The sequence below is a fragment of the Colias philodice genome, chromosome 29 (genome assembly GCF_061535455.1).
Source record: "Colias philodice isolate Cphi_HAF_F1 chromosome 29, ilColPhil1 Martin Lab GWU primary, whole genome shotgun sequence".
In the NCBI taxonomy this organism is placed as follows: Eukaryota; Metazoa; Arthropoda; class Insecta; order Lepidoptera; family Pieridae; genus Colias; species Colias philodice.
Window position 1 is genome coordinate 7,519,736 of NC_143114.1, and position 24,916 is coordinate 7,544,651.

At 36.7% G+C, this 24,916-nt stretch overlaps 2 protein-coding genes across 2 annotated transcripts in view; one reads left to right on the forward strand and one right to left on the reverse strand.

The window, feature by feature from the left end:
- Positions 1 to 24,916, forward strand: part of sli (slit guidance ligand) — a 159,231-nt gene that overhangs the window by 33,362 nt on the left and 100,953 nt on the right. The window contains exon 2 of the mRNA XM_089712697.1: positions 24,211 to 24,367. Within this exon, the coding sequence (XP_089568823.1) occupies positions 24,222 to 24,367 (146 nt within the window). The 5' untranslated portion in view covers positions 24,211 to 24,221. The remainder of the gene's footprint in view (positions 1 to 24,210; positions 24,368 to 24,916) is intronic.
- LOC149476106 (uncharacterized) lies at positions 20,080 to 22,656 on the reverse strand. Its single transcript, XM_089712546.1, has one exon. The coding sequence runs from the start codon at positions 22,618 to 22,620 to the stop codon at positions 20,251 to 20,253; it is 2,370 nt and encodes a 789-aa protein (XP_089568672.1). The 5' UTR covers positions 22,621 to 22,656; the 3' UTR covers positions 20,080 to 20,250.

Below are 24,916 nucleotides of genomic sequence, written 5' to 3' on the forward strand. Positions count from 1 at the left end.
TTGCCCTAAACGAAAGCCCGCTTTAGGCCTCCCCTTCGGGCAAAGCGGGCAATCGTAGGCTTTTAGTAATCTGTTAATAATTATTATATACTTTAACTTTTGACAAATTTAACCACTTAGCATTCAAAAGTATTTATTAATGGAACTTTTGGCAAAAAAATAAATGGATTAACTTCTTTTCAAACTTCATTTTTTTTAATTTTCCCGTAAGGTAAGCCCCCTTTGGGCCCATCTCCCCTATATGCCGGCTGCGCTAAGCTAGAGAAGAAAACTCAGGAAAAATTTAGCAAAAAATTTTTGACGTAATTTTGTTGTTAAGTATTTTTTACGTGATCAGTGTATGCAAAAGTACAAGCCCCTTCGCGCTTAGTATACCGATAGTAGGACACCCTGTTTAAATGTATGTATAGCCTATAGCCTTCCTCGATAAATGGGCTATCTAACACTGAAAGATTTTTTCAAATCGCAGCCCTAGTTCCTGAGATTAACGCGTTCAATCAAACAAACAATCTCTTCAGCTTTATAATATTAGTATAGATGAAGATTAGTTACTGTTTCAAAAACATCGAAAACCCATAACCCATTTTTTGCAGTCGGTTACATACGTCTTCCCTTTTAGTGGTTATAAAAATGATCCTGAAATTTTAGAGGCTAAAGATAAACCACAACTATTGCAAAAAAAGGTTATCTGCTATCTCTATCTCTCATATAGAGATAGAGAGGGATGAACGTGTCAGATTTTTTGTAAGAAAAGTTGTGATGTTTTTTGAATAGTGTTATGGTTATTTAGGTTCAAATATTATAAATGCGAAAATGTCAGTTTTTCATATCTTGACCGATGAACAAATTTGAGATTAATTTTGATTATAGATACATAATATATAGAATACGGGTTAGAATAAAAAAAAATCGGGTTGAATTTATAATTGTAATTTGGAAGCGAGAGAAGTCGCTGGCGGAATAGTGATTTTTTAAGGACAGAAACTTAAGAGAGAAAATTATATTGTTGACGTTGGTGATGATGTTCATATTATAAAAAAAACCCTAACTATAATTAAGGAAGTACATAACTGTGTCTGTTTGTCTGTCTTTTCAGTCCTCAACCACTGTTTCGATTTGGATGAAATTTGTTACAGGAGATATCTGAAAAAGGACAAAGCATAGATTTATCCCGGAAATCCTTCCGCGTATTTTTCTTTACCTATCCGGGCCAAGCCGTGGGCGTTAAGCTAGTTTCTTTGAAAAAGCAAAAAAGTGTATTGTAATATTTTTAATGAATAAAAATAAAAATAAAGTTATTTAAAAATAAAAATATTTTAAATTCTGATTACATTCAACTTAACAGAATATCATGTTACTTACAACTTGACTCAACTTTCGAAACTTTAAAGTTACAACGAATTTAAATCGTTCAACGGTTTATTGCCTTCTTTGTTTTAATACAAAGGACATAAGAGTTGATATTTTAATTTTATTTATCTGTATTCACATTTTACACAAATAAAAAGGCATTTTTATAAATAAGATTTTAATTTTAAAATAATTAATAACTTGTAAGCTAACTGTCAAAATTCACAACGAATTCGATACAGCCGTTTTTGAGCTCAGTCGAAAATGGTAGACACACAAAAGTAAAAAATATTTTAAACCTATAAAATTTCAAATTTGTACGCTGTATGTCGAAAGTCTCATCAAATTCGACAGAGCCGTTTCAGAATTCAGTCCAAAAAGACTGACACATAAAAGTATAGTAAACGATATATATTATATATGTAATTTAAATTCGGCTGTTAATCGATCACGCAAACACAGCTGAATTGAAAATGATGAAGTTTCAGTGATAGATAGTTTTTAACAACATTGGAGGACATACATAATAATCATTATCTGAATCGGTCAAATAAAATATAATAATATTTAAGCGCCATATAAATTTAACAACCGAAAGTGATGTGCCCGTATCGATAAATCACTTGTCGAGTGACGTACTAGTGTTGATACGTTTATCGATACCGTTAGCTTGTCGACGGTCGCGGGTTCGATCCCCACTGAGGTAAGCTTTGTTGATATTTTTATACAACTGTTTTATTTCGGATTGACAGATTTAGATGCGGTTTTATGTTTGTGATAGGTATAAATAATGGAAATTTAAGTGTGCGTTGTGTCGTAAATGTTTATTGTGTGTTTTTATGGTTATATTGAAAGATAAAATAAAAATATAATAAGAAAAGTATGTATAACGTTTACAGTAAATCTATGAAACTGCTGGACAAATTTTGATAAAACTTATTTTCGAGAAAGAGTAACAAACACACACACATCCTCACAAACTTTCGCATTCATAATATTAGTAGGATATATTATGCAGTACTGCATCGCTTGGTATGAATGCGTTCATTTGGTATTTAGGTCGACTTATTCGTAACTATTACTTATTTATGAGGTCCTGGTACTAACCCCCCCTCCCCCCTCTTGTACTTAAAGTAACTTAAAAAAATAGCTTGTGTACCAAGCACACGTGTCAGAAGTGAAACTTCTTTTTCAAGATTCAAAAATACTAAAATCGTCGCCACTCCATGACGTGACGGTATTGCCATGATGCGACCTTGAAATTTTACTCTCAACGTGCTTATAGAAGTTTCACATCAAAAACTAAAAACTTTTTTAATTTGATAAATTAATGTATTTTTATTTAAGCTAGCTTATCGCCCACGGCTTCGCCCGCTTTGTCTAAAACCTAATAAATTATATACTAAAACCTTCCTCTTGAATCACTCGTTCTATTAAAAAAAACTGCATCAAAATCTGTTGCGTAGTTTTAAAGATTTAAGCTTACATAGGGACATAGGGACAGAGAAAGCGACTTTGTTTTATACTATGTAGTGATTCAACTTACTCTTTCTTCTAAGTCAGAGTAAACCTATCTGAAAGAAGAACCTCTAAAAAGAAGTCTATTACATACAAACATACAGATGAATCTAATATAAACGTGTTGAAAAAGTAAATTGCATTCATGCAACTTCCAATAATATTTATAGGAAGTTACAAAACAAATAAATTTCCTGATCCCTGTTAATCCGTTCCAAGGTAATGGAATGACAAACACACATTTATACATCAACACTTTGACAATCGTACACCTGTCTTCTAAATTCCTTTGTAAAATTCTAAATATTAGGGACAAGAATTTTCCTAATTATAATTTTAAAACAATCGAAAAACGACCAAAGAGCTATAAAAATAAAGTTCAAATTACGACATTACTATGATAATGGTATATTAATACATCAATTTATTTCAATGAAAATGGACTTTAAATCAATAGAAATACGATTCAAAATAACAAGAGCATTACACCTAATACATTGATATTGTTAACGTTTGAAAATGAACCGTATTGTATTGTGATAAAGCACAAGTTCATATGTTTGATAACGAATATCAGCTAACGAAGCACATGCCATCTGATCAAGGGTCAGGTGTTACGAACCTTTTGAATTAAAGGTTGAACCGTGAAAAATTGTTTAATTTTTGAGTGGTTCTAGTATAAAAGTTGGTGTAGAAAATAAAAATATAAAAAAAATATTTCTTGAAAATATGACTTAAAATATTATGTAGTAGGAACCACCTTCACCTTTTAATAGATAGAGTGGTTCACGAGGAAGGTTAAAGAATACAATTTGTTAAGTTAGACACATCGAGTGAAACTGAAAGCTGTTTTTTTTATATTCGTTAAATTTTTTTTCTTTTATTTTCATCTATTGGCTGAAACGTTATTTTTATTGTACAAAGCCTTCGGTAAATGGGAAAGGTTATAGAAATTCACATCACAGATGAAGTTAACCACCGCCATTAGATATTAATATAATTAATTTCTAAGTAAATCTATACTAATATTATAAAGCTGAAGAGTTTGTTTGTTTGTTTGAACGCGATAATCTCGGGAACTACTGGTCCGATTTGAAAAATTCTTTCGGTATTAGATAGCTCATTTATCGAGGAAGGTTATAGGCTATACAGGGTGTCCCACTATTGGTATACTAAGCGCGAAGGGACTTAATGTACTTTTGCATACACTGATCATGTAAAAAATACTTAAACAACAAAATTACGTCAAAAATTTTTTGCTAATTTTTTCCTGAAAATTCATGTTTTCTTCTCTAGCTTCGCGCAGCCGGCATATACCGCTTCTCTAATGAGAGCATTTTGTCTATGAAAACATAATCTTAATCGATAGCTCACGTGCTGGTGGCAAAGTTGGGCGGGTTGCTTGTTATGGGTGTACACATAGAGTTTTAAGAATTCATCTACTTGAAAAAAAATGCGTCTGGAATTTTACAAGTATTGTTTATGTACTCAGCGTATACAAAACTATAACCTCCTTGGGGCTTAGTATACCAACACTGGGACACCCTGTATATCATCACGCTACGACCAACAGGAGCGGAGCCACGGGGGTGAAACCGCGCGGAGCAGCTAGTTATGAATATAATCTTCTTGTATTAAGATGTTCACTAAGCATCAAAAGTGCTTCTATAATAATTTTAGTTTAGAAATAAATGTCTGAGTTTGAGTTTAAGTTTTTAAGTTGTACCAAAGGTGCCTTTCCCCTGTGTAACACAATCTCTTTGATAGCATCTATCTGAGGCTTGTTAGTTTTTATGTACATCCATTCAATATACGATGACGGACAGACAAACGAACTACTGTTAGTATTTATCATTCAATTTCAATATTTTGATCATCAGCACAGCGGGGTTGAACCACCTATGGAGTTTTACCCGACTGCGAAAGAAGGGTTATGTTTTTCGAGTGTATGTATGTATGTTTTTTGGCACACATAGCCTAAACAGCTGAACGGATTTTGACTTGTGTGAGTTCGTTGCAACACTACAACATACCTACACTTTACTCAAACTCATACTCAAACATTTATTTATTCAATTAGACCTCTTCTAGAAGCACTTTCGAATCGCCATTACATATTTTTAACAATTACCACCGAATCGGAAAGCAGTATCTATATGGAGAAGAACCGGCAAGTAACTCCATAGTTGCTCTTTTAAAATCATGTCAATATTACAATTAAATTTTACACAATATGTAACTTATATCTAACTACATAATATATCATAATATGCCAAAGAACTGTCCTGTGGTTCTTGCGACAAACCTCCATGGATTTTCATCTAATCATCAATACATATAATAAAATTCTAGAAAAGTGGTGTCTGTACAATGAAAATATGTAAAAAAAAATTAGCAGGGGTTATTATTAAATCGATCCCAAACCCAAAACTGTAGTTAAAAAAATTTTTGTCTGTTTGTCTGTTTGTCTGTATGTTTGAACACGCTAATCTCAGAAACGGCTTATCCGATTTCGATGCAGTTTTCACTAATATATTGTGGTAATCTTCATTTAACATTTAGTGTTTATTTCATGTCAATCGGTTCATAAATAAAAAAGTTATAACCATTTAAGTACTCACGGCGAACATTTGCTAAGGCATTCTATGGTACACATTATCACATACAGTGTACGATAAAACGTAAGTTATCTGTTATACGCTACAGTTATGTCCAAGTGATCATATTGAAAGTCCCCAAGGGTGGGGGGGGTAAGCTGAGGTAGTAGGGGGGAGGGGTCAAATTAAAATTATACTTATTTCTAGGTAAATTTTATACATAAAATGTCCTTTAAATTATGTCGTTGAATATTATATTTTTAACCCCCGATGCAAAAATATCGGTGATAAGTGTTTGACCGCCGCGCTGTGTGTGTGTGTGTTTGTGCCACCGTAGCTCGCTAGCAGGTAATCCGAATTAGATGATGTTTTTTTGTTAGGCAGCATATTTTCCGACGCTGGTTCTTAAATAAACTGTATCAAAATCAGTTCATCCATTTATTGTACCTAGGTATATAGGGTAAAAGTGGGAATGAAAATAACTAAAGTTGTCGAATATACTTTAGTGATATATTAAATGAAAGTGAACGACCTATCAGTCAAAATAAGTCAAATTTTATCAAAATCGGTTCATCCATTTATTTGATATAGGTATAAAAGTGGTAGATAATAAAAAAAGTGAATTTTGACTCAAGTGACATATGAAATGAACGTGTAAAGTATAATTAGACATATTTAATCAAAATCGGTTCATCCATTTACTATACCTATATACAGGGTGTAAAGGCTTATTAGACCACCCAATTTTTAGGGACCCTAACCCTAACTAAGAGTGGTGTAATAAGACTTAGGGAGTTAGTGTCCCGATTTAGGGCGATCGGGTCTGCCCGATCTGCCTAGCTCCCTAAGTGCCCTGCAGATTGGGTGATGTAATAACGTTTATACATTTAATATGAAAGATTTTAGCTTTCTTTTTCTTTTTTGGTTTTCTGCTTTAATTACTTCGCAAATTTGAAGTGGCATTTTCCACACTTTTTCCGGACATTTCCACGCGTTTTCCGGATATTTTCCAGACATTTCCCTGGCATTTTCCGGTTATTTTCCAGGATTTTCCGGGAATTTCCCAGGGATTTTCCGAGCATTTTCCGGAGATTTTCCGAGCATTTCCCGGGGATTTTCCGAGCATTTCCCGGATATTTTCCGGACATTTTCACGCATTTTCCGGATATTTTCCAGGGATTTTCCACGGGTTTTCCGGAAATTTCTACGCATTTTCCGAGCATTTCCCAGGCATTTTCCGGTTATTTTCCGGGAATTTCTCAGGCTTTTCCGGGGATTTTCCGAGCATTTCCCGGGGATTTTCCGAGCATTTCCCGGGGATTTTCCGAGGATTTCCCGGATATTTTCCGGACATTTTCACGCATTTTCCGGACATTTTCCAGGGATTTTCCCACGGTTTTTCCGGAAATTTCCACACATTTTCCGAGCATTTCCCAGGCATTTTCCGGTTATTTTCCGGGAATTTCCCAGGCTTTTCCGGGGATTTTCCGAGCATTTTCCGGGGATTTTTCCGAGCATTTCCCGGATATTTTCCGGACATTTTCCGGACATTTCCCTGGTATTTTCCAGGGATTTTCCAGACATTTTCCGGGGATTTTCCGAGCATTTCCCGGGGATTTTCCGGATGTTTTCCAGACATTTTCCGGACATTTCCCTGGCATTTTCCGGGGATTTTCCCACGGTTTTTCCGGAAATTTCCACGCATTTTCCGAGCATTTCCCAGGCATTTTCCGGTTATTTTCTGGGAATTTCTCCGGCTTTTCCGGGGATTTCCGAGCATTTTCCGGGGATTTTCCGAGCTTTTCCCGGGGATTTTCCGAGCATTTCACGGATATTTTCCGGACGTTTTCACGCATTTTCCGAGCATTTCCCAGGCATTTTCCGGGAATTTCCCAGGCTTTTCCGGGGATTTTCCGAGCATTTCCCGGGGATTTTCCGGACGTTTTCCAGACATTTTCCGGACATTTCCCTGGCATTTTCCGGGGATTTTCCAGACATTTTCCGGGGATTTTCCGAGCATTTCCCGGGGATTTTCCAGACATTTACAGGCTATGTCAGGCGGCACTCAGTTGAATAAGAATAAGAATAAGAATAAGAATAATTTATTTCGCCAAATGCCAACAACAGATATAATGAAAAGAATAAGGAATACAAAAAACACAGAAAAAGACAAAAGTGTGGCAGACCTTTAGCAAAAAGGGGACCAACTCAGTATTAAGCTGTGCCTTCAACAGCACAGCACTGATTTTCAGTGGCCCCCAATGTTTGAAGTACAGCTACAGACCGAAGTATAGAGGGATAGAAATTATATTAATAAAATAAACAATATTACACGTTATAAATATTATACATATAAAAAGAAGGCATAGGAATGTACATATACTAAACATTAAGAAAATAGTAATAAATAATAACGAAAATAAAAAAAAATTAATAAACATACATACAGATAAATAGACACAAAAGAGAGATGCTACATTCTACAGTAGGACACGGTTGTTTTTTAAAAATAAAAGCAGCAACTTTATTTTTGAAGTTATTAATGCAACGAAGGTTACGTAAGGGTGGAGGCAAGTTGTTCCAACACTTCGTAGCATTATAACTGAAACTGCCTCTGAAAGCGGTTGTGTGATGTTTGGGCACAATAAGTAGCTTTTGACTCATGCCCCTGGTTTCATTGACAAGCGATTTGCGTCCTTTATCCCTACAAAAATGAAGCCTCTGGTAAAGGTACGTTGGACGCTCATTAATAATAATCCCAAAAAGAAACTTAGAAAAATGCACTTGACGTCGGCTTTCCATATTTAAAATTTTAGCTTCATTCAAAAAAGGACTGACGTGATGGCGCGGAGGAATATTCCAGCAAAATCGCGCGCAACTATTTTGTACACGTTGTATAGCCTTTTTAGTACGTACGAGTAATCTGGAACCATACATACAATCAGTGTAATTGAATTTTGATAAAATTAGAGAATCACACAACCGTATACGAAGCTCAGTGCTTTTTTGTTGCTGCACAATATATTGTCAAAAACATCCATACAAGGAAGGAAGGTAAATAAATTTGCTCCTCTCCCTCCTGGTGCCTAAAAAATAATATGCCATAATTTAAAATAAATTTTACGTAGAAAACTAATTAGGCACTTATTTTTTTATTTTTTAGCTCAGTTTAGTAATAAATTTTACTAACAGTTCTTTTAATAATTTATGGTAGTACGTGTATATTCAATAAAAGTTAAGTAGTAACTACTATGCAGTCACTATTTCACGCGGACGAAGTCGCGGGCACAGCTAGTATCTAATATATATTATAAAGGCGAAAGTTTGTATGGATGTATGGATGTATGGATGTTTGTTACTCTTTCACGTAAAAACTACTGAACTGATTACAATGAAATTTAGCACACAAATAGAGGGTAACTTGGATTAACACATAGGATAGTTTTTATCCCGGAAATCCCACGGGAACGGGAACTATGCGGGTTTTCCTTTGCAAACGCGGGCGAAGCCGCGGGCGGAAATCTAGTCTTCCATATATTCTTTAACTAGCTTACCGCCCGCGCCTTCGCCCGCTTTGTCTAAAACATAATAAATTAAATACTAAAACCTTCCTCTTGAATCACTCTATCTATTAAAAAAAACTGCATCAAAATCCGTTGCGTAGTTTTAAAGATTTAAGCATACATAAGATAAGGACAGTCCCTATGACAGAGAAAGCGACTTTGTTTTATACAGTGCTGTAGCCTGTAATATAGGCTTTCTTACGAAACTTTCAAGTTTTTGGCTTAGACATAGTATCTTTTATCTTTTATCTTTATTTCTAGATGTAATTAATAATTATCAATCAAGTGGTTTTATTGTATTCAATATCTAATTGTTCACATTTCAACACAAAATATATTTGTGCGACTTAGATAGAAAGCTTTCCGAACGCAATAAAACATTTCGCTAGTCTATATTTTAAATTATTATTTTTTATAAAAAAAATAAAAAAGTTTATAACCAGCCTTATTTACGATACGTAACCAGCGTGTATAACCAGCCTAAGCACAAACTAAGACATACGTTCCACTAATTATAGTAACAAGTAGTTAAACACCTCACTCACTTGAGTCAATACACAACACTGAGTTAGTCAGAGAGCTGACTGTGTTTTATTGTAAGTGATCATATCATATAAATATTAATCAAAAATAATATAAGTTATTGTGTTTCGATTTTAATCATTTATTACTATTAGGAGAGAGCTCCATTTAACGAGTAATGTAATACCTATATTTTATTAATATTTAATATTAAAACGAGCAAAGGTGCATACATACTGTTTAGGTAATATCTACATTTCTCTCTGTAGTAATCGAATATTATATTTATTATAAAGTTTTAAAACAATAGAATAGAGGTACTAATCCCGACTAATTAGCTTTAAACGGAAATAAATTTAGGGAAAGAAAAATACGATGGAATGTAAAAAATAATAATAAAGAAATCTCATTCCTTACTACATTCCTTCATTTTTTGTATGTTTGTACTGATGTAAATAACTGTTGGCTGACCTTAAATAAATAAATAAATAAATTCCACCACCGCCTCTCGGACTAGGTCCATTCTGAACGCATATAGTTCCCACAGTGACACGTCATATCGAATTCTTCAAATACTAATTATTTCCTCATTTCATTATGACATTACAACTCAAACTCAAACTCAAACTCAAACATTTCTTCATGCAAGTAATTAAATCGATATAGTTAACTAGTTCAAGCATGTGGCTTCACTTGGGTTTGTGGCATCAAAACTTTGAACTACATAGGTGAACCGATTTTGTTGATTCTTTTTTATTTTAAAGATGATGCCTCGCTTGTGATCCTTTCAAAATTTTGTATATTTTTGACAATTTAAAGGAGGGCAAATTTTGTCAAAATTATTTATTATTAATGTCAAAAAATCAATACATTTGTTTCTCAATTCTTATATATAAAAATGAATCGCAAAATGTGTTGGTAAGCGCATAACTCGAGAACGGCTGAACCGATTTCGATAATTCTTTTTTTATTATATTCCTTGAAGTACGAGGATGGTTTTTATGTAGAGAAAACGTAAATATGTACCACGGGCGAAGCCGGGGCGGACCGCTAGTTTAAATATAAAAAAGAGCGTGTTTGCCGAACACGTATCTGAAGTGAAACTTCTTTGGCAGAATGCAGGGATACCAAAATCGTGGCTTTACTCCATGATGCGAATTGCCATGACGCGACCTTGAGAGTTTACTCTCAACGCGCCTAAAGAAGTTTCACTTCAAAAAAGACATATAAAATCGAACTACAATAAAAGGTCATTAACCCTTCCATCTATGCCAAAGCTTTGGAGTACTAGTAGTATTATATTATCTGGCTTAGGCATTACGTAAAACTCCCGAATACTTGCAGGATGTGAAGCAAGCCATCAATCATCAGAGATTATGAGATAATCTCTTGGTGATATATGATGTCCTGGTACTTGGTGGGTTTTAGGGTCAAATTTAACTGGTTATTTTAAAAAAAATATGTATTTTTATGGTTAAAAAATATGATTTTATACAGTTATTAAAATATCAATTTATCAGTGTACAATAAAAACAAATCGCCAAATGTGCTGCTTATCGTAAATCTTGAGAACGGCTCGACCAAATCGGCAAAATGTTTTAAAGTGTTAAGAGAAAACACGAAAAAGGGGCATTTGTCGGGGCAGCTAGTGTTGTAATAAAACTATGTCCTTATGTAACAAAGACCTTTTACATATAATATTTAGGAGTAATACAACTCACGTCACGTCACGTCATGGAGTGAGGCGACGACTTTTGTATCTTTGAATCTTGCCAAAGAAGTTTCACTTCTGACACGTGTGCTAAGAAACACCTTTTATACCTCCTAAATATCATATAGCTCACAAGTCACATATTGCCTATATCTAGATAGTGAGAGAGGGAGGGGGAGGGGGGGTATGTTCGCGAACCGTGACGTCACCAATAAAAACGGCATTCAATAAAATTAATCGAGTCATGGCGCCGAACGTTCCGCGTCAATAGGGCTGCCAAGTTGCCTTAATTGATTTATTATTTTTGCGAATAAAAGGGAAAATTAATTACAATGTTATTTTAACCAATAGCCTATTCAATAATTTATTAACTTTTTAAATGGAATTTTCTCTTTTACTAAATTTACAGTTTCTGCTTTCCAGGGCAATGGCAAGAGCCAGTTCGAGTTACATCTGTGTATACAGGGTATCCCACTGTTGGTATACTAAGCTCAATGGAGGTTATAGTTTTGCATACGCTGAGTATTTAAAAAAAGACGGGTTGCACTCCGGAAGTGCCGGCAGAAGTGAAAACTTGATTATTAACGTTGAGCATGTTTAATATTTTGGAATGGTATATTGGTAATGGTATCTGAGATTAGCACGTTCAAACAAAAAAACAAACAAACAATCTCTTCAGCTTTATAATATTAGTATAGATTATATTATAGTAATAGATTAGAATGCTATAAAACTCGCAAGTGACAACCCTACAGCAAGCACAGACAATATCGTGCGAATTAATTGTCTACAGACGTATTGCTTAAGCGATAGCAATGCGATATATATGCTATTTATTCCTTTGTGCTTGGATAAATAATTGCATACAGTAATAAACAGTATTATTAGGTAGCTGACACGGTAGTTGCAGGACTTTTAATGAAATGAAATGTTTACGACCTTAGTATAAATATTATATTCATTTCGCTTAATAATAAAAAGGAGAGTCATAAAATATAATATTATAGCACTAGCCGCTCTACCCGGCTCTGCCGGGGTTGCAACTTTTGGAGTCCAATGTGGTTTAGACTTAGAGTATTTTATACTTTTACTAGCTCACCGCCCGCGGCTTCGCCCGCTTTGTCTTAAACCTAATAAATTATATACTAAAAACTTCCTCTTGAATCACTCTATCTATTAAAAAAATCCGCATCAAAATCCGTTGCGTAGTTTTAAGCATACATGATACAATGGGACATAGGGACAGAGAAAGCGACTTTGTTTTATACTATGTAGGTAGTGAAGTTTTGACTGAGTTTTCAATAAAAGTAGGTTACAGTACCTAATCTTGATTATCTAATGAAACTTTTAAATAATATTCGTGTAACAATCAGATAATGTAATGTCGGAAGAGCGTGATGTTCTAACACAAGCATTTAAATGATTAAAAGGATGTCTCAATGACTGTTAAAATTGTAAACATATTTGTTACAGAATAAATATTTTTAAGCTATTGCATAGCTTCTATCGCGGGCCTTGAGCGCGGGGACCGAATCGAGAAATTCCGTAACGAAAAAACCTTACGCTCCCCACTCCGACGGGCTCGGAGGTGTGGCTTGAAGGCATGTTATGCAATAGCTTTACCGCGGCAGTCCCCGAGTGACACACGTGTCTTTTTAATTTTTTTTATTTGAAATTCACAGAACTTCGAATTTTGTTTCTACATTCAAAGAAAATCAAGTAGAATTCCAACTGTTCATTTGTTCTTCTCATGAATAATCAATGCTGCTGTAAAGTTTCATCCAAATTGGTCCAGTCGCTTTTTTGCGAAAGAGTAACAAATAAAACATAGGCAGGATTAATTGAACTGACATTTGAATCCAATCCAAAATTCTCTTTAAAATCCATAAAATCTACGCGCCTAGTTATATACTCTCGACTGACCGGTTGGCTTGGTTGGTAGTGGCCCTGCTTTCCAAGCCAGAGGTCGTGGATACGATTCCCACCCGGGGTAAATATTTGTGAGATGAACATAGATGTTTGCTCTGGGTGTGAATTATCTATATAAGTATTTATTTAAAAATTATATATGTATGATAATCAGCCATCTGGTTTCCATAACACAAGCGAAAGCTTAGTATGGAATCAGATTGTGCCGTGTGTGAAAATTGTCCTGAAATATTTATTTATTATTATTATTACTCTATTGTCTATACATAGTCTGTGCACCGCATATAGTCTGTGGTGAAATTAATCAAACGCGCGCGAGACGTTAAGTGGATCGGACGTGTGCCACGCGCCTAACTTTGTTAGCGTTGATACTGATGTATTTTGCATGTGGACTATTACTGTATGGTAATATCGTTATATGAATGGATATAGCAGTTTTTGAACTTATCTATGTTAAACTGATCAGATGTTATTATAAAAAATATTTCACTAGCTGCGCTCCGCGGTTTCACCCGCGTTGCTCCGTTTCTGCTGGTCTTAGCGTGATGATATATAGCTATCTAACACCGAATAATTTTTTAAATGGGACCAGTAGTTCCTGAGATTAGTGCGTTCAAACCAACAAACTCTTCAACTTTATAATATTAGTATAGATTACGCCTGATGTAAATGGACAGATAGACAGACAGCGAAGTCGTTATAATAGGGTCCCCCTATTTAGAAACAGGAACAACATTTTCACAAAGGATATTTAAAAAAGTACGTTAAAAACAAAAATAAAATCTCACTTGGGAACGTCGAAATTCGATCAATCGTCACTCAAGAAAATTTCCGGCTCATAAATTTCAAAGCAATTATTACACGAGCAACTGCACATTAAAGAGCAATTAGCATGTTCAATTTTCCCACGTTTAATATTCATAACTTCACACCCCATACGAAATCATTAGTATTTAATTAACCAGCCTTCATGAGCTTAAACTCCTTTGAATTAAAAAAAGAAGAAAAAAAACCTATTCAGCTGTCAAACGTCATTGTTCGAATTTCGAATTCACGCCTCCCGCGCTTTTGTGTCACATGAACGAAGATAATTTATTATATCTGGCAGTTGCTTAAAGCAAAAATATTCTAAGTACAGGTCATATGGTTGAAAATGCGTTGGAGGTTGTTTTTTTTAATTGTTCGGACGTGTGACGTTTCAATTACAGCCAAGATTTCGGAGTAAACCTCTTGTTTTGATGTAGGTCAGTAAAAGGTCTCAATGACGTCACTGTTGAATAGGGCTGCCTTATCCCTTCTATTGTAAAAACTTTAATATTTAAATAGAATTAAGGAATATTAATTATTAACCATAACTTATGGATGTTCTTAGTTACTTTATAAAATGAGACATTTATTATTTTTATTTTTTCTTTATATTGTGTAGTAGGTACAAATAATCTTCATATTTAATACTTTCATGTTTTTGTAGTTCTAATATATTCGAGGTAACAGAAATAGTAGGTAAATCCAACTCCACCTATGATGAATGCAACTTCAAAAGGAAGAAATAGTCGGCACAATGGCCATAATCGGATTAACCATTTCGAAGAAATGTACGGATAAACATACATAACAAAAGAGGCGTAAAAACTGACATTAACTTGAGACACTTAAGTACTTAACTTACTTCAAAGGTTGGTTGATTCCCATTTTTGGAATAATATTTCGTTCCATTTTTCTTACTTTCGTAGCTTTTTTAAAACGAATTAAATTTTGTTATAATTATTTATGTGATAGCTTACCGCCTGCGGCTTCGCCCGCTTTGTCTAAAACCTAATAAATTATATACTAAAACCTTCCTCTTGAATCACTCTATCTATTAAAAAAACCGCATCAAAATCCGTTGCGTAGTTTTAAAGATTTAAGCATACAAAGGGACATAGGGACAGAGAAAGCGACTTTGTTTTATACTATGTAGTGATTGCAGAAAAAATATTCATTGCTATTTATTGTTATTCTAGCTCAAGATATTATACTCTACTAGCTTTCCATCTGTGGCTTCGTTAACGAAAATACGCATTAAATACAAACACTTACGGTCTTACTAATAAAATGTTACCCATTTAATTCGCTATGCAATAGATTAGTTATTGCAATAACCTGGGGCCTTAGACAAAGTAACAATTAAAAAACGATAACGAAGTTAGAAAAGGAAAAATGTATGGGATTGGCATTAGATAGACCACGTGATCTAACGCGGCGTATGTCAATCCCATACATTTTTGCCTTTTCTAACTTCGTTATCGTTTTTTAATTGTTACTTTGTCTAAGGCCCCTGTCTTGTTTTTATGATTGACGTTTCACGTGAACTAGAGCAGGACACAGCTATGATAGAAAATGGTAGAAATTTATCCATTGTTTAACTTTTTTAGTAGTAAGGCCGTTACAGTATATTGTCAAAAATTTCCAATTTACGTAAAATTGAAATATTTGTGTTTTTCATAAAGTTTTTGTTTCTATTATTTACAATACACTACTGGCATGGCTACTGTATTTCATTGTTTTTTAACAAAACATTTATTTTGTAGCTAGAAAACGGGCAACAAAGCCATTGTGACGGTTTTATTACTGGTTTTATGCTTGAGGTAAGAAAAATATATTTATGGCTGGCCTATATAAGGTAACTAATATCCAGCGTAGTAGACAGTTAATAAAATCCCTACTACTATTATAAATGCACAAATGTGTTTGTGTGTTTGTTCGTCTGTCTCTCACGTTGCCACAGAGTGATTTTATTACATTGAGATGTATGTATACTAGAGAGGCGATCGCTACTACACTCTCTTTACAACGAGCTAGAGTCAAAAGTCACGAGTCTCATTAGTCTGTGCCGGACTGTGCTCCCCGCTTGCCGCGTCAACACGTGTTATTGCTCTGTTCAAAATGCCTTCGTGTGTGCTAAGATATTGTTTTAACAGTTCCTATAATACAAACAAAGCCCGAGGAGTGACTTTTCACCAGTAAGTTTCCTTATTATGAGTAAGTCATGCATTTTACTAATATTGTTATCATTTTGCGAAAAATCACCACGCGTTCTGCGTTTCGCGCCATTTTTCATAGACTAACAGCACAGACGTGACACTATCGATGAGTCTGTTAAAAAAATGTAACTGGATTTTTTAACTATGTATATACAATATATACTAGGAAAGATAACCGTGGTGTAGTACCTAAATATTTATACTTTTACCCGACTACGCAAAGTGAAACGGTAGGTTATATTAAGTAATATTTATTTATTTACCTATTTTTTTATTAAAAAAAGGTTTATCAACAGTTGTTCCAATAGGATTCAGATCAGCCATCAACATTGAATCATCGTATCCATTTAATTAGGGCTATTATAAACCAATACTCCAAAATTCGATTACATCATGAAGCAAAAACTGATAAAACTATTGATTACTACACAAAACGACAAAAGCTTACTAAATTGATATTATTTAAAGGAAATTAAAATACATAGTTTAATATATAATCCTCTTTTTATTAATTCCCTAGTATCAGTACCACCAGATAATACCGAGTAAACAGATTGCACAATGTGTCGCATCTGCGCGCATTGCTTAATCTTTGAACTTGAAGCCACGCCTCGCTCGTTCCACACGTACCCCACCACATCGGCCGCGCGTAATGTTTTTGTTTGGAATAACAACTCTATTTATTATATGATTTTTATGTCTGGAGATAGATAGGAGTCTAAATAGTGGTATAGTCTACTTTTTACCAAAGAGGAAAATCTCTTTTATTATTTTTACTATGCCTATAAAAGAACTATCTTTACTCGAGAGTTTCATCGAAAAAAATATTTCTTTCTTTCTTTAAATTATAAGTACCTATTACTCTACCAGTTTAAGTTCCTATTTTTCATACAAAACGAAAACTATCTTTACAAGAGAGTTTCATCCAAATTGCTCTATCACTTCCAATTTAACTCCCCATTTGTCACATTTAACTATTTGTCAAACGATAAAATTATTTCCTCTTAAGTGGCAACCCTAATCGAGTCAGTCAATTAATTTACTATATTATGTGCATCTCAATGAAGACGTACCGGGGTTTGGGGCTAGCTATTGACCCCAATATAAGAGTTGACGCAATGGTTATACCGACTGTAATAAAAGTAACATTGTTTTTCAACCGACTTCAGAAAAGGAGCTTTTGTGCTGACGCTTTAAATTATTCTGACTAACTCATATTATTTACTTAAATTTATGTATGTTACTCTTTCACGCAAAAACAGCTGACCTGTATGAAGTTTGGCATGAAAATAGTTACTACCTACGTTTAATATATATACAGGGTGTCCCACTGTTTGTATACTAAGTGCGAAGGGACTTGTAGTTTTGCATACACTGATGACGAAAATAATATTTAAACAACAAAATTTCATCAAAAAATGTTTGCTATATTTATCCTGAAAATCTATGTTCTCTTCTCTAGCTTCGCGCAGCCGGCATATACCGCTTTGCTAATGTGAGCATTTTGAAAACATAATCTTAAACGATAGGTCACGTGCTGCTAGCAAAGCTGGGCGGGTTGCTTGTTATGGGTGTACACATAGTTTTAAGAATTCATCTATTTGAAAAAACACTGTGCCTGGAATTTTATAAGCATTTTTTACGTACTCAGCGTATGCAAAACTATAACCTCCTTTGAGCTTAGTATACCAACAGTGGGACACCCTGTATAGGTCCGTCAATTAGCTTCGGGCATTAAAAATACTTTATTTATTAAATAATCTAGTACTGAAAAATGCTGCTTAGAGAAAAAAAATACATACAAACAGACGAACATATCCTCCTTCTTTTGGATCGTGTTAAATATAACCATAGTCTGTGAATATAACCAACTCGACTACATTAAAGTGGATTTTGATTGGAGCCATATTAAGATACACTACTGCACTTTCAATGTCGCAACCGTAAAATATTAAAATACAAAACGTCATAAATTTCATAAAAACCGTAATAGTCGTATTATCTCTCATTTGAGTTTATGGAATCGAACCCGCGACCGCTTACTCATCGAACATTAAAAGCGTATTATATGTAACAATCTCTCGAGTGTCGGAAACGGCATAGCTTTCCTATTGCTGTAGGTAGAGTCTGCAAATAAAGCGTTAGTTGAAATATAATTGTAAATTAAATTCTAAAATAATTTGTATTAGGAGACATGTTTACATATTTCTTATATTCTATAGTCTATTAATGAATCGCAAAATGGCGCATAACTCGAGAACGGCTGAACCGATTTCGTTAATTTTTTTTATAATGTTCCTTAAAGCATGAGGATGGTTCCTATGAAGAGAAAACGTAAACATGTACACGGACGAAGCTGGGGCGGACCGCTAGTATACATATAAAAAAAACAAGGAAGGAACAAGCGAAACAAGCAAACAAAGTTTCTTATAAAAATAAAATATAGAGTAATCGAGATTCATTCTAGTAGACTTCAACGAAGTATCAAACGAAATAAATAGCAAGAGACTGGCTTCAAGTCGCCATTTTTAAAACATATTAAATAAAGTTAATAGCTTATATGTGTAATTCTGGCACATTAGCAAAGTACACTGCCACGTACCATCAAAATCAGTTCTGTAATTTGCGCGTGAAAGAGAAACAAACATACATACATCGGACATCCATCCTCACAAGCTTTAACATTTAAAATATAATTTTATCTTTGATATTCTTTGCTAGTTTATTAATTTATAACTTAAAGATTTTTAACGGTTTTTGAACGCGATTTATTCATTATATAATCTTCCCGAAGTTTATCACACTTTGCAGCGAACGTGGTCACCACGCTAATCTATACTTACTTATAATAAATCTGTAGAGGCCAATTCTGTACATGGAATATATTTAAAAAAAAACTATGAAGGGGTGATAAGGGATCCCTACTGATGCCAAAAATGCAATCAGTAAAATTTTTGTCTGTCTGTCTGTCTGTCTGTCTGTATATTCGTTATAGAAACAAAAACTACCCGACGGATTTTAACTAAATTTGGCACAATTATTCTTCATACTCCTGGGCAGGTTATAGTAAATAATAATAATAATAATAATAGGCGTAGGGATGTGACGACCCCATCGCCCCCGGTTGGCATATCTACAATAGATATCCCAGCCGTGCAGTCAGTCAACCCGCAGGGCACCTTGTGGCGAGGTGTCGGGGAGTAGCGACCCCGCGGGAACCGAGCGCTCCCGGGGGAGGTCCCTGTCCTCACCTCCGGACTGTCCCAGTGGCAGTTCGGAGTGAACAATGACGAGGTTCAGGATCCCCCACCTCTGGCTTGCCTTTGTTGGCCGTCCAGAGTGGAGCCGCCAGAGCTATATGCTCGGGGGTGGAAGTGTCTAATGGCGTAATAGCGGGGAAACCCGCTCCGGGCCCGCGGGCCCGCGATGGTGAAACCGGTGCCGCACCTCTCTACACCCCCAGCCGCTCAGCTGATGTTGCCCCCTTGTTGCCATTTTCGGTAACCTTTTTGGGAGCCCATCGACCGAGCTGGCGAGTCACCGTCTGCCATCACTTTCAATTTTTAATATTGAAAAGGCAGACGTCCATAGTCCCCATAGACCCAACCTACCGATCCACTGAACACCTCCTTCCATAACCCAGATTTTTAATTCCCATATTTTACAATAGTCCTGCATCGGCCGCGGACTGCCCAGGGCTGTATCTCTATAGTGCAGTCATGGGCAGGCTGCGGCTGGTGTCCCACAACACATTAAATTCTCTAAAGGGCCTCTGCGTGTTGGACCTGTGTCCCCACGTAAGCCTTCCAAAGGACCGGGTACCTTCCTTCTGGTGGTACCCGTGTATTATGGAGAGAGACATAATAATAATCATTTATTTCAGATTCATCCTAAGATTACATCCATATAGTGTTAGTACAATTGCGAGCTTACATACTAGTGTTAGTAATAAAGAATGTTTTTTTTTTTTTTTTTTAACCTAAAATAAACATAAAGTGGCAGGTCCGGGTGGACTTCCCGATGATGGCGGTAAATCACTAAACGACTGCGTGCAGCCGTATCCAGCGCGCCAGCATCGGAGAGTCCCACCGGTCCGCCAGCGCGCGCAGGATGGTGTTGGGACTGTCGCGCGTGCGGCGCATGATAGATGCGCACCGTTTACGCATGATGGCCGCAAAGCTGTCTGTGTCAGCCGCCGCGAACATCGCGGAGGCGCTGCAGTGGCGCGGCAGCCCCATCAGCACCCGGAACGCGTTATTGTATTGAACGCGCAGATCGCTGTATGTCCGCTGTGTATAGTTAACCCACAGGCTGCAGGTGTAAAAGGACTGACAGTACGCTTTAAAAAGTGCAACTTTGACAGTCCCCGTGCACCGTGAAAACCTGCGGGCCAACATGTTGCATCGGACAGACAGCGCTCTGCGCTCCCTTTCAATGTCCACACTATCCTTAAGGTCTTCGGTGACCCAGTGGCCCAAATACTTAAATTGCTCGACTTTGTTTAGAGCTGTACCACTCAGAGTGAAATTCGGAACAAATGTGTATCGCTTGTTGTCCGGCCTGAAAATCATTATTTCACTCTTTTTCGCGTTGTATTTGAGCCCATGAGCCACTGCGTAGGATTCACAAATTTTTAAGAGCTTTCGTAAGGCACCAATCGACGGGCTCAGCAGCACCATATCGTCTGCGTAGCTGATGTTATTCATGCAGACTCCATCTATATGACACCCTATGCCGGTGCTGCTGAGCTCATCGATCAGTCGGTTGACGTACAGGCTGAAAAGCATGGGGGAGGTCAACCCCCCCTGCCTCACCCCGCATTCCAGCCCATACTCCCCCGAAAGAGAGCCTGCCCATCTTACAAAATTCTTTTGATTGTTATACCAATGCATAAACAATTTCACAATTTCCCTAGGTAGACAAGTTTCATTCCTTAATTTACCCCATAGAATATCGTACGATACAAGATCGAATGCTTTGGATAAATCGAGGTAACATGCATAGACTGGAGTCTTTCTACTCGTGTAATACTGTACAGTCTGCTTGAGACACAGGATAGCACTCTCGGTGGAAAGCCCGGGCCTGAAACCAAACTGAGCGTCGTTTAACGAGACGTGTTTATCCAGGTGCTGACCAAGCAGACTGTCCAGTACTTTGGCGACCACTGTAGCTAGTGAGATCGGTCTATAGTTGTTTACATCCGATGTATCACCAGTTTTATTTTTGATGATTGGTACAACTATAGTACGCATTAGATTATCGGGCAGATGGGAGTGGCCTAAACACAGGGTAAAAAACATAGCAAGCACTCTGGGTAGGTGTACACCTGCGTGCTGCAGGTGCTCGATGCTAAGGCTGTCGTGACCCGGGGATTTACCCCTCACCATGCCTTTGATCACCGCACGCACTTCCTTCGTAGTAAAATAAACACTACGCTCACCACCTTCCTCAGCATCGGGCCCCTGCCGCGCTGGCCCCAGAGGCGAGTCCACCCTGAAATGGTGGGAGAACAAGGTGGCAATCTCACTTGGCTCGTGCACTCCCGCCACGCTGACGGGGAGGCCCGGCTTATGATTCATTTTATTGGTGTTTTTCCAGAACTGACCAAATTTCTTGTTTGAGTGAAGTTCAGCAATAATATCCATTTTTATTTGTTGTTGGTTATTCTGACACCACTTTAATTTTGATTTAAAAGTGCGCCTTGTTTCACACATATCATCATAAAGACGGCCGGCCCCGGGCTTACCCCCATACAACCAAGCCCGAAAACATAGCCGAGCCTTCTCGTGAGCGCCGCGGACGTGCCTATTCCACCCGGTAATGTATTTACATCTACGCTTTTCGGTAACATTATAACTACTAATAGCGGCCTCCGACAGAATAGAAATAACCTCGTCATACATGTTATCTAATAGGATTTTATGATTTTGGTTACGACACATATCATCTGAGCAGCTTCTTAATTCTGAAGGAAAATTAATCTCACGAAGTTTAGAGTGACATACAGTTTTAAATTTCGTTATCTGAGTTGAGTCACGTTCGCCCCAGACTACCCTATTTATACAAGTAGTAGGTATAGAAATCTTAGGTTTAAGCAAATTAAAGTTACATCGTATAGATACAGGGTAATGATCAGACCAATAAGTATTATACAACACACAGGCCGCGGACACGGATTGCCGCGCGGCACTTGTCACAAGACAGTGGTCGAGCCAGCGCCGACAGCCGTGCGCATCACTTACAAATGTATGACTGTCCGCCGGCATAAGTTCCAGGTCTACACAGGACCACGATTGTTCCGCACAAAAAGTTAAAAGTTCGGTAGCAAAAGACTCACCGGGGTGCGCATTGTAGTCCCCTAACATAAACACTGACTGCACATTGTGACTGTCAATTATGGCTGTCATTTCACTGAGACACTCTGTGAATTCCACTAAGTTTTCATTGGAAGTAAAAGAATCATGTAAATCGGTGTAGAAACACCAAAGTTATACATGAAAACGTCATCGCGCGTGAATACAGAATCATGCCATAAGGATTATTTTTGTGTATCAGTTGCCGCGTTCGACGCGCTGCGCGGCGGGAGCTATAAAAATTAAAAAGGCGGCGGGTCTGCACCCGTTTCGCGTTGTCACGGCATCACGTGTGAACGGCTGAACCGATTTCGATAATTCTTTTCTATTATATTCATTGAAGTACGAGGATGGTTCTTACTTCTTATGTAGAGAAAACGTAAATATGTACCACGGGCGAAGCCGGGGCGGACCGCTAGTATAATGAATAAATTGCGTTTAAAATCTTTAATTTCTAAATGTTATAATACTCGCGTAAACACTAGAAAATACAATGTAGTTTATTAATGTGAAAATATTTTTAATATTATTGTTTTTGCTGACCGTACTTCGTGTGATAAAACAGACGTGCACTCACGTTTATCAGAGTGGTTAATGGAAGGCAATACGGGACTATTTTTGTAAATCCGCTTATGGGTATAGCTGGAACGATTGAACCGGGGTCAATACTGCACTGTTTTGTATAACTTATAAGTATAGTATTGCATAATATAATGTCTACTACAATAACTACTAAGTTGATAATCAACTCAAACATTCATTTATTCAATTAGACTTCTTCTGGAAGCACTTTTTAATCGTCATAACATATTTTAACATTTACCACCGATTCGGAAAGCAGTAGGTATCTATGGAGAAGAACCGGCAAGAAACTCCATAGTTGCTCTTTTAAAATCATGTCAATATTAAAATAATATCCTAAATAATTTAAATAATTCATTAAACAAGTAACATTAGCTGTATTCTCGAACAGTTGTTTTATGACATTCGGGCTTCCAAAAAAGAGCGCTTTTATCTTTAAAAAGCTCGCGAAGCTCCTGTGGTACGAGTGCGGGCAGTGGTGACCATTTGAAAGAAAGAAAAGAAATTTATTGCCAAAAAAAAACAGCCAAAAACATTACAAATTTTATCTTAAAATTAGGCAAACGGATACAGCCTCAGCAAAATGCTGCACAAAAGCAGCGCTGATTTTCAGGCTGTACCGGCGATTGCGGTTCGCCTTAATATTAAAAAATAATTAAGTCTAGGTAAGTCACTTAAGTGCTAACAAGCAGGTGACCCATCTCCTTGCTTGCTCCTAATTATTGACTTCTTTGTTTGCTCTATCGAAACATTTCCCACAAAATTACTTAGAAAACTACACAAAAATATGTATTTCGCGCGGCTCTAGCGTCAATAAAGCCACTGTGAAGTTACCCCGTCTTATTTACTTATTCCTTTCCTTTGTTCAATATCTAACACTCCGTTCCTGTTGGTTTTAGCGTAATGATATATAGCCTATAGTATTCCTCGATAAATTGGCTATCAAACAGCGAAATAATTTTTCAAATCGGACTCTTAGTTCCTGAGATTAGCGCGTTCAAACAAACAAACAAACTCTTCAGTATTATAATAGAAGTATAGATAAACGTTTTTTTTTTTCAGATGACGTAACAATGCTGCTACTGATCTTGCTGGCTGCGCTGGGGCGGGCGGGCGCGGCGTGCCCCTGGGCGTGCGCCTGCCGCCCCGCCGCCGTCGACTGCGCGCACCGCGACCTGCTGCACGCGCCCCGACCCCTGCCCGCTGACACGCTGCGCCTGTGAGTACACACATACACACATACTATCTGTCATAATGACACTCACAATTAATAACTCAGGCCCCGGAGTCACAGACACAATAGAAAATCTATTGTGTCGTGGACCGATCGGGCCGTTCGGGGCTCAATGGGTTAACGACACATAGCGTGAGAGGGTTACCTATCTTAATCTCGAATTTTAATATTCCGAATATCATAATCCAGAAAACGTTTGGACATTTTTTCATAACCCCGAATTTTAAAATTTCGAAGTTTTGTTTGCCATATCATCGCAACTCCGAATTTCATTTGCCCATTTCTTTATTTGTACGACGTTTTACAATCCAGACGAATGAGTTCCAGACATACGAAATCTAAATGCACAAAATCCAGATGACCGTAATCCATATGCACGAAAGCCAGATTTTTAAAACACAAATTTTTAAAATACAGTTAATTGATATCCAGACAAACGATGTCCAGATTTTTGAAATTCAAATAAACGATATCCAGCAAAACGTTTTCCTTGCAGGGGGACGCAGCACGAACCTAACCTAACCTTCTGAATAG

Bases quoted from the DNA above. Each gene is read 5' to 3' on its own strand.
- LOC149476106 (XM_089712546.1), bottom strand. From the start codon at position 22,620: ATGACAGCCATAATTGACAGTCACAATGTGCAGTCAGTGTTTATGTTA.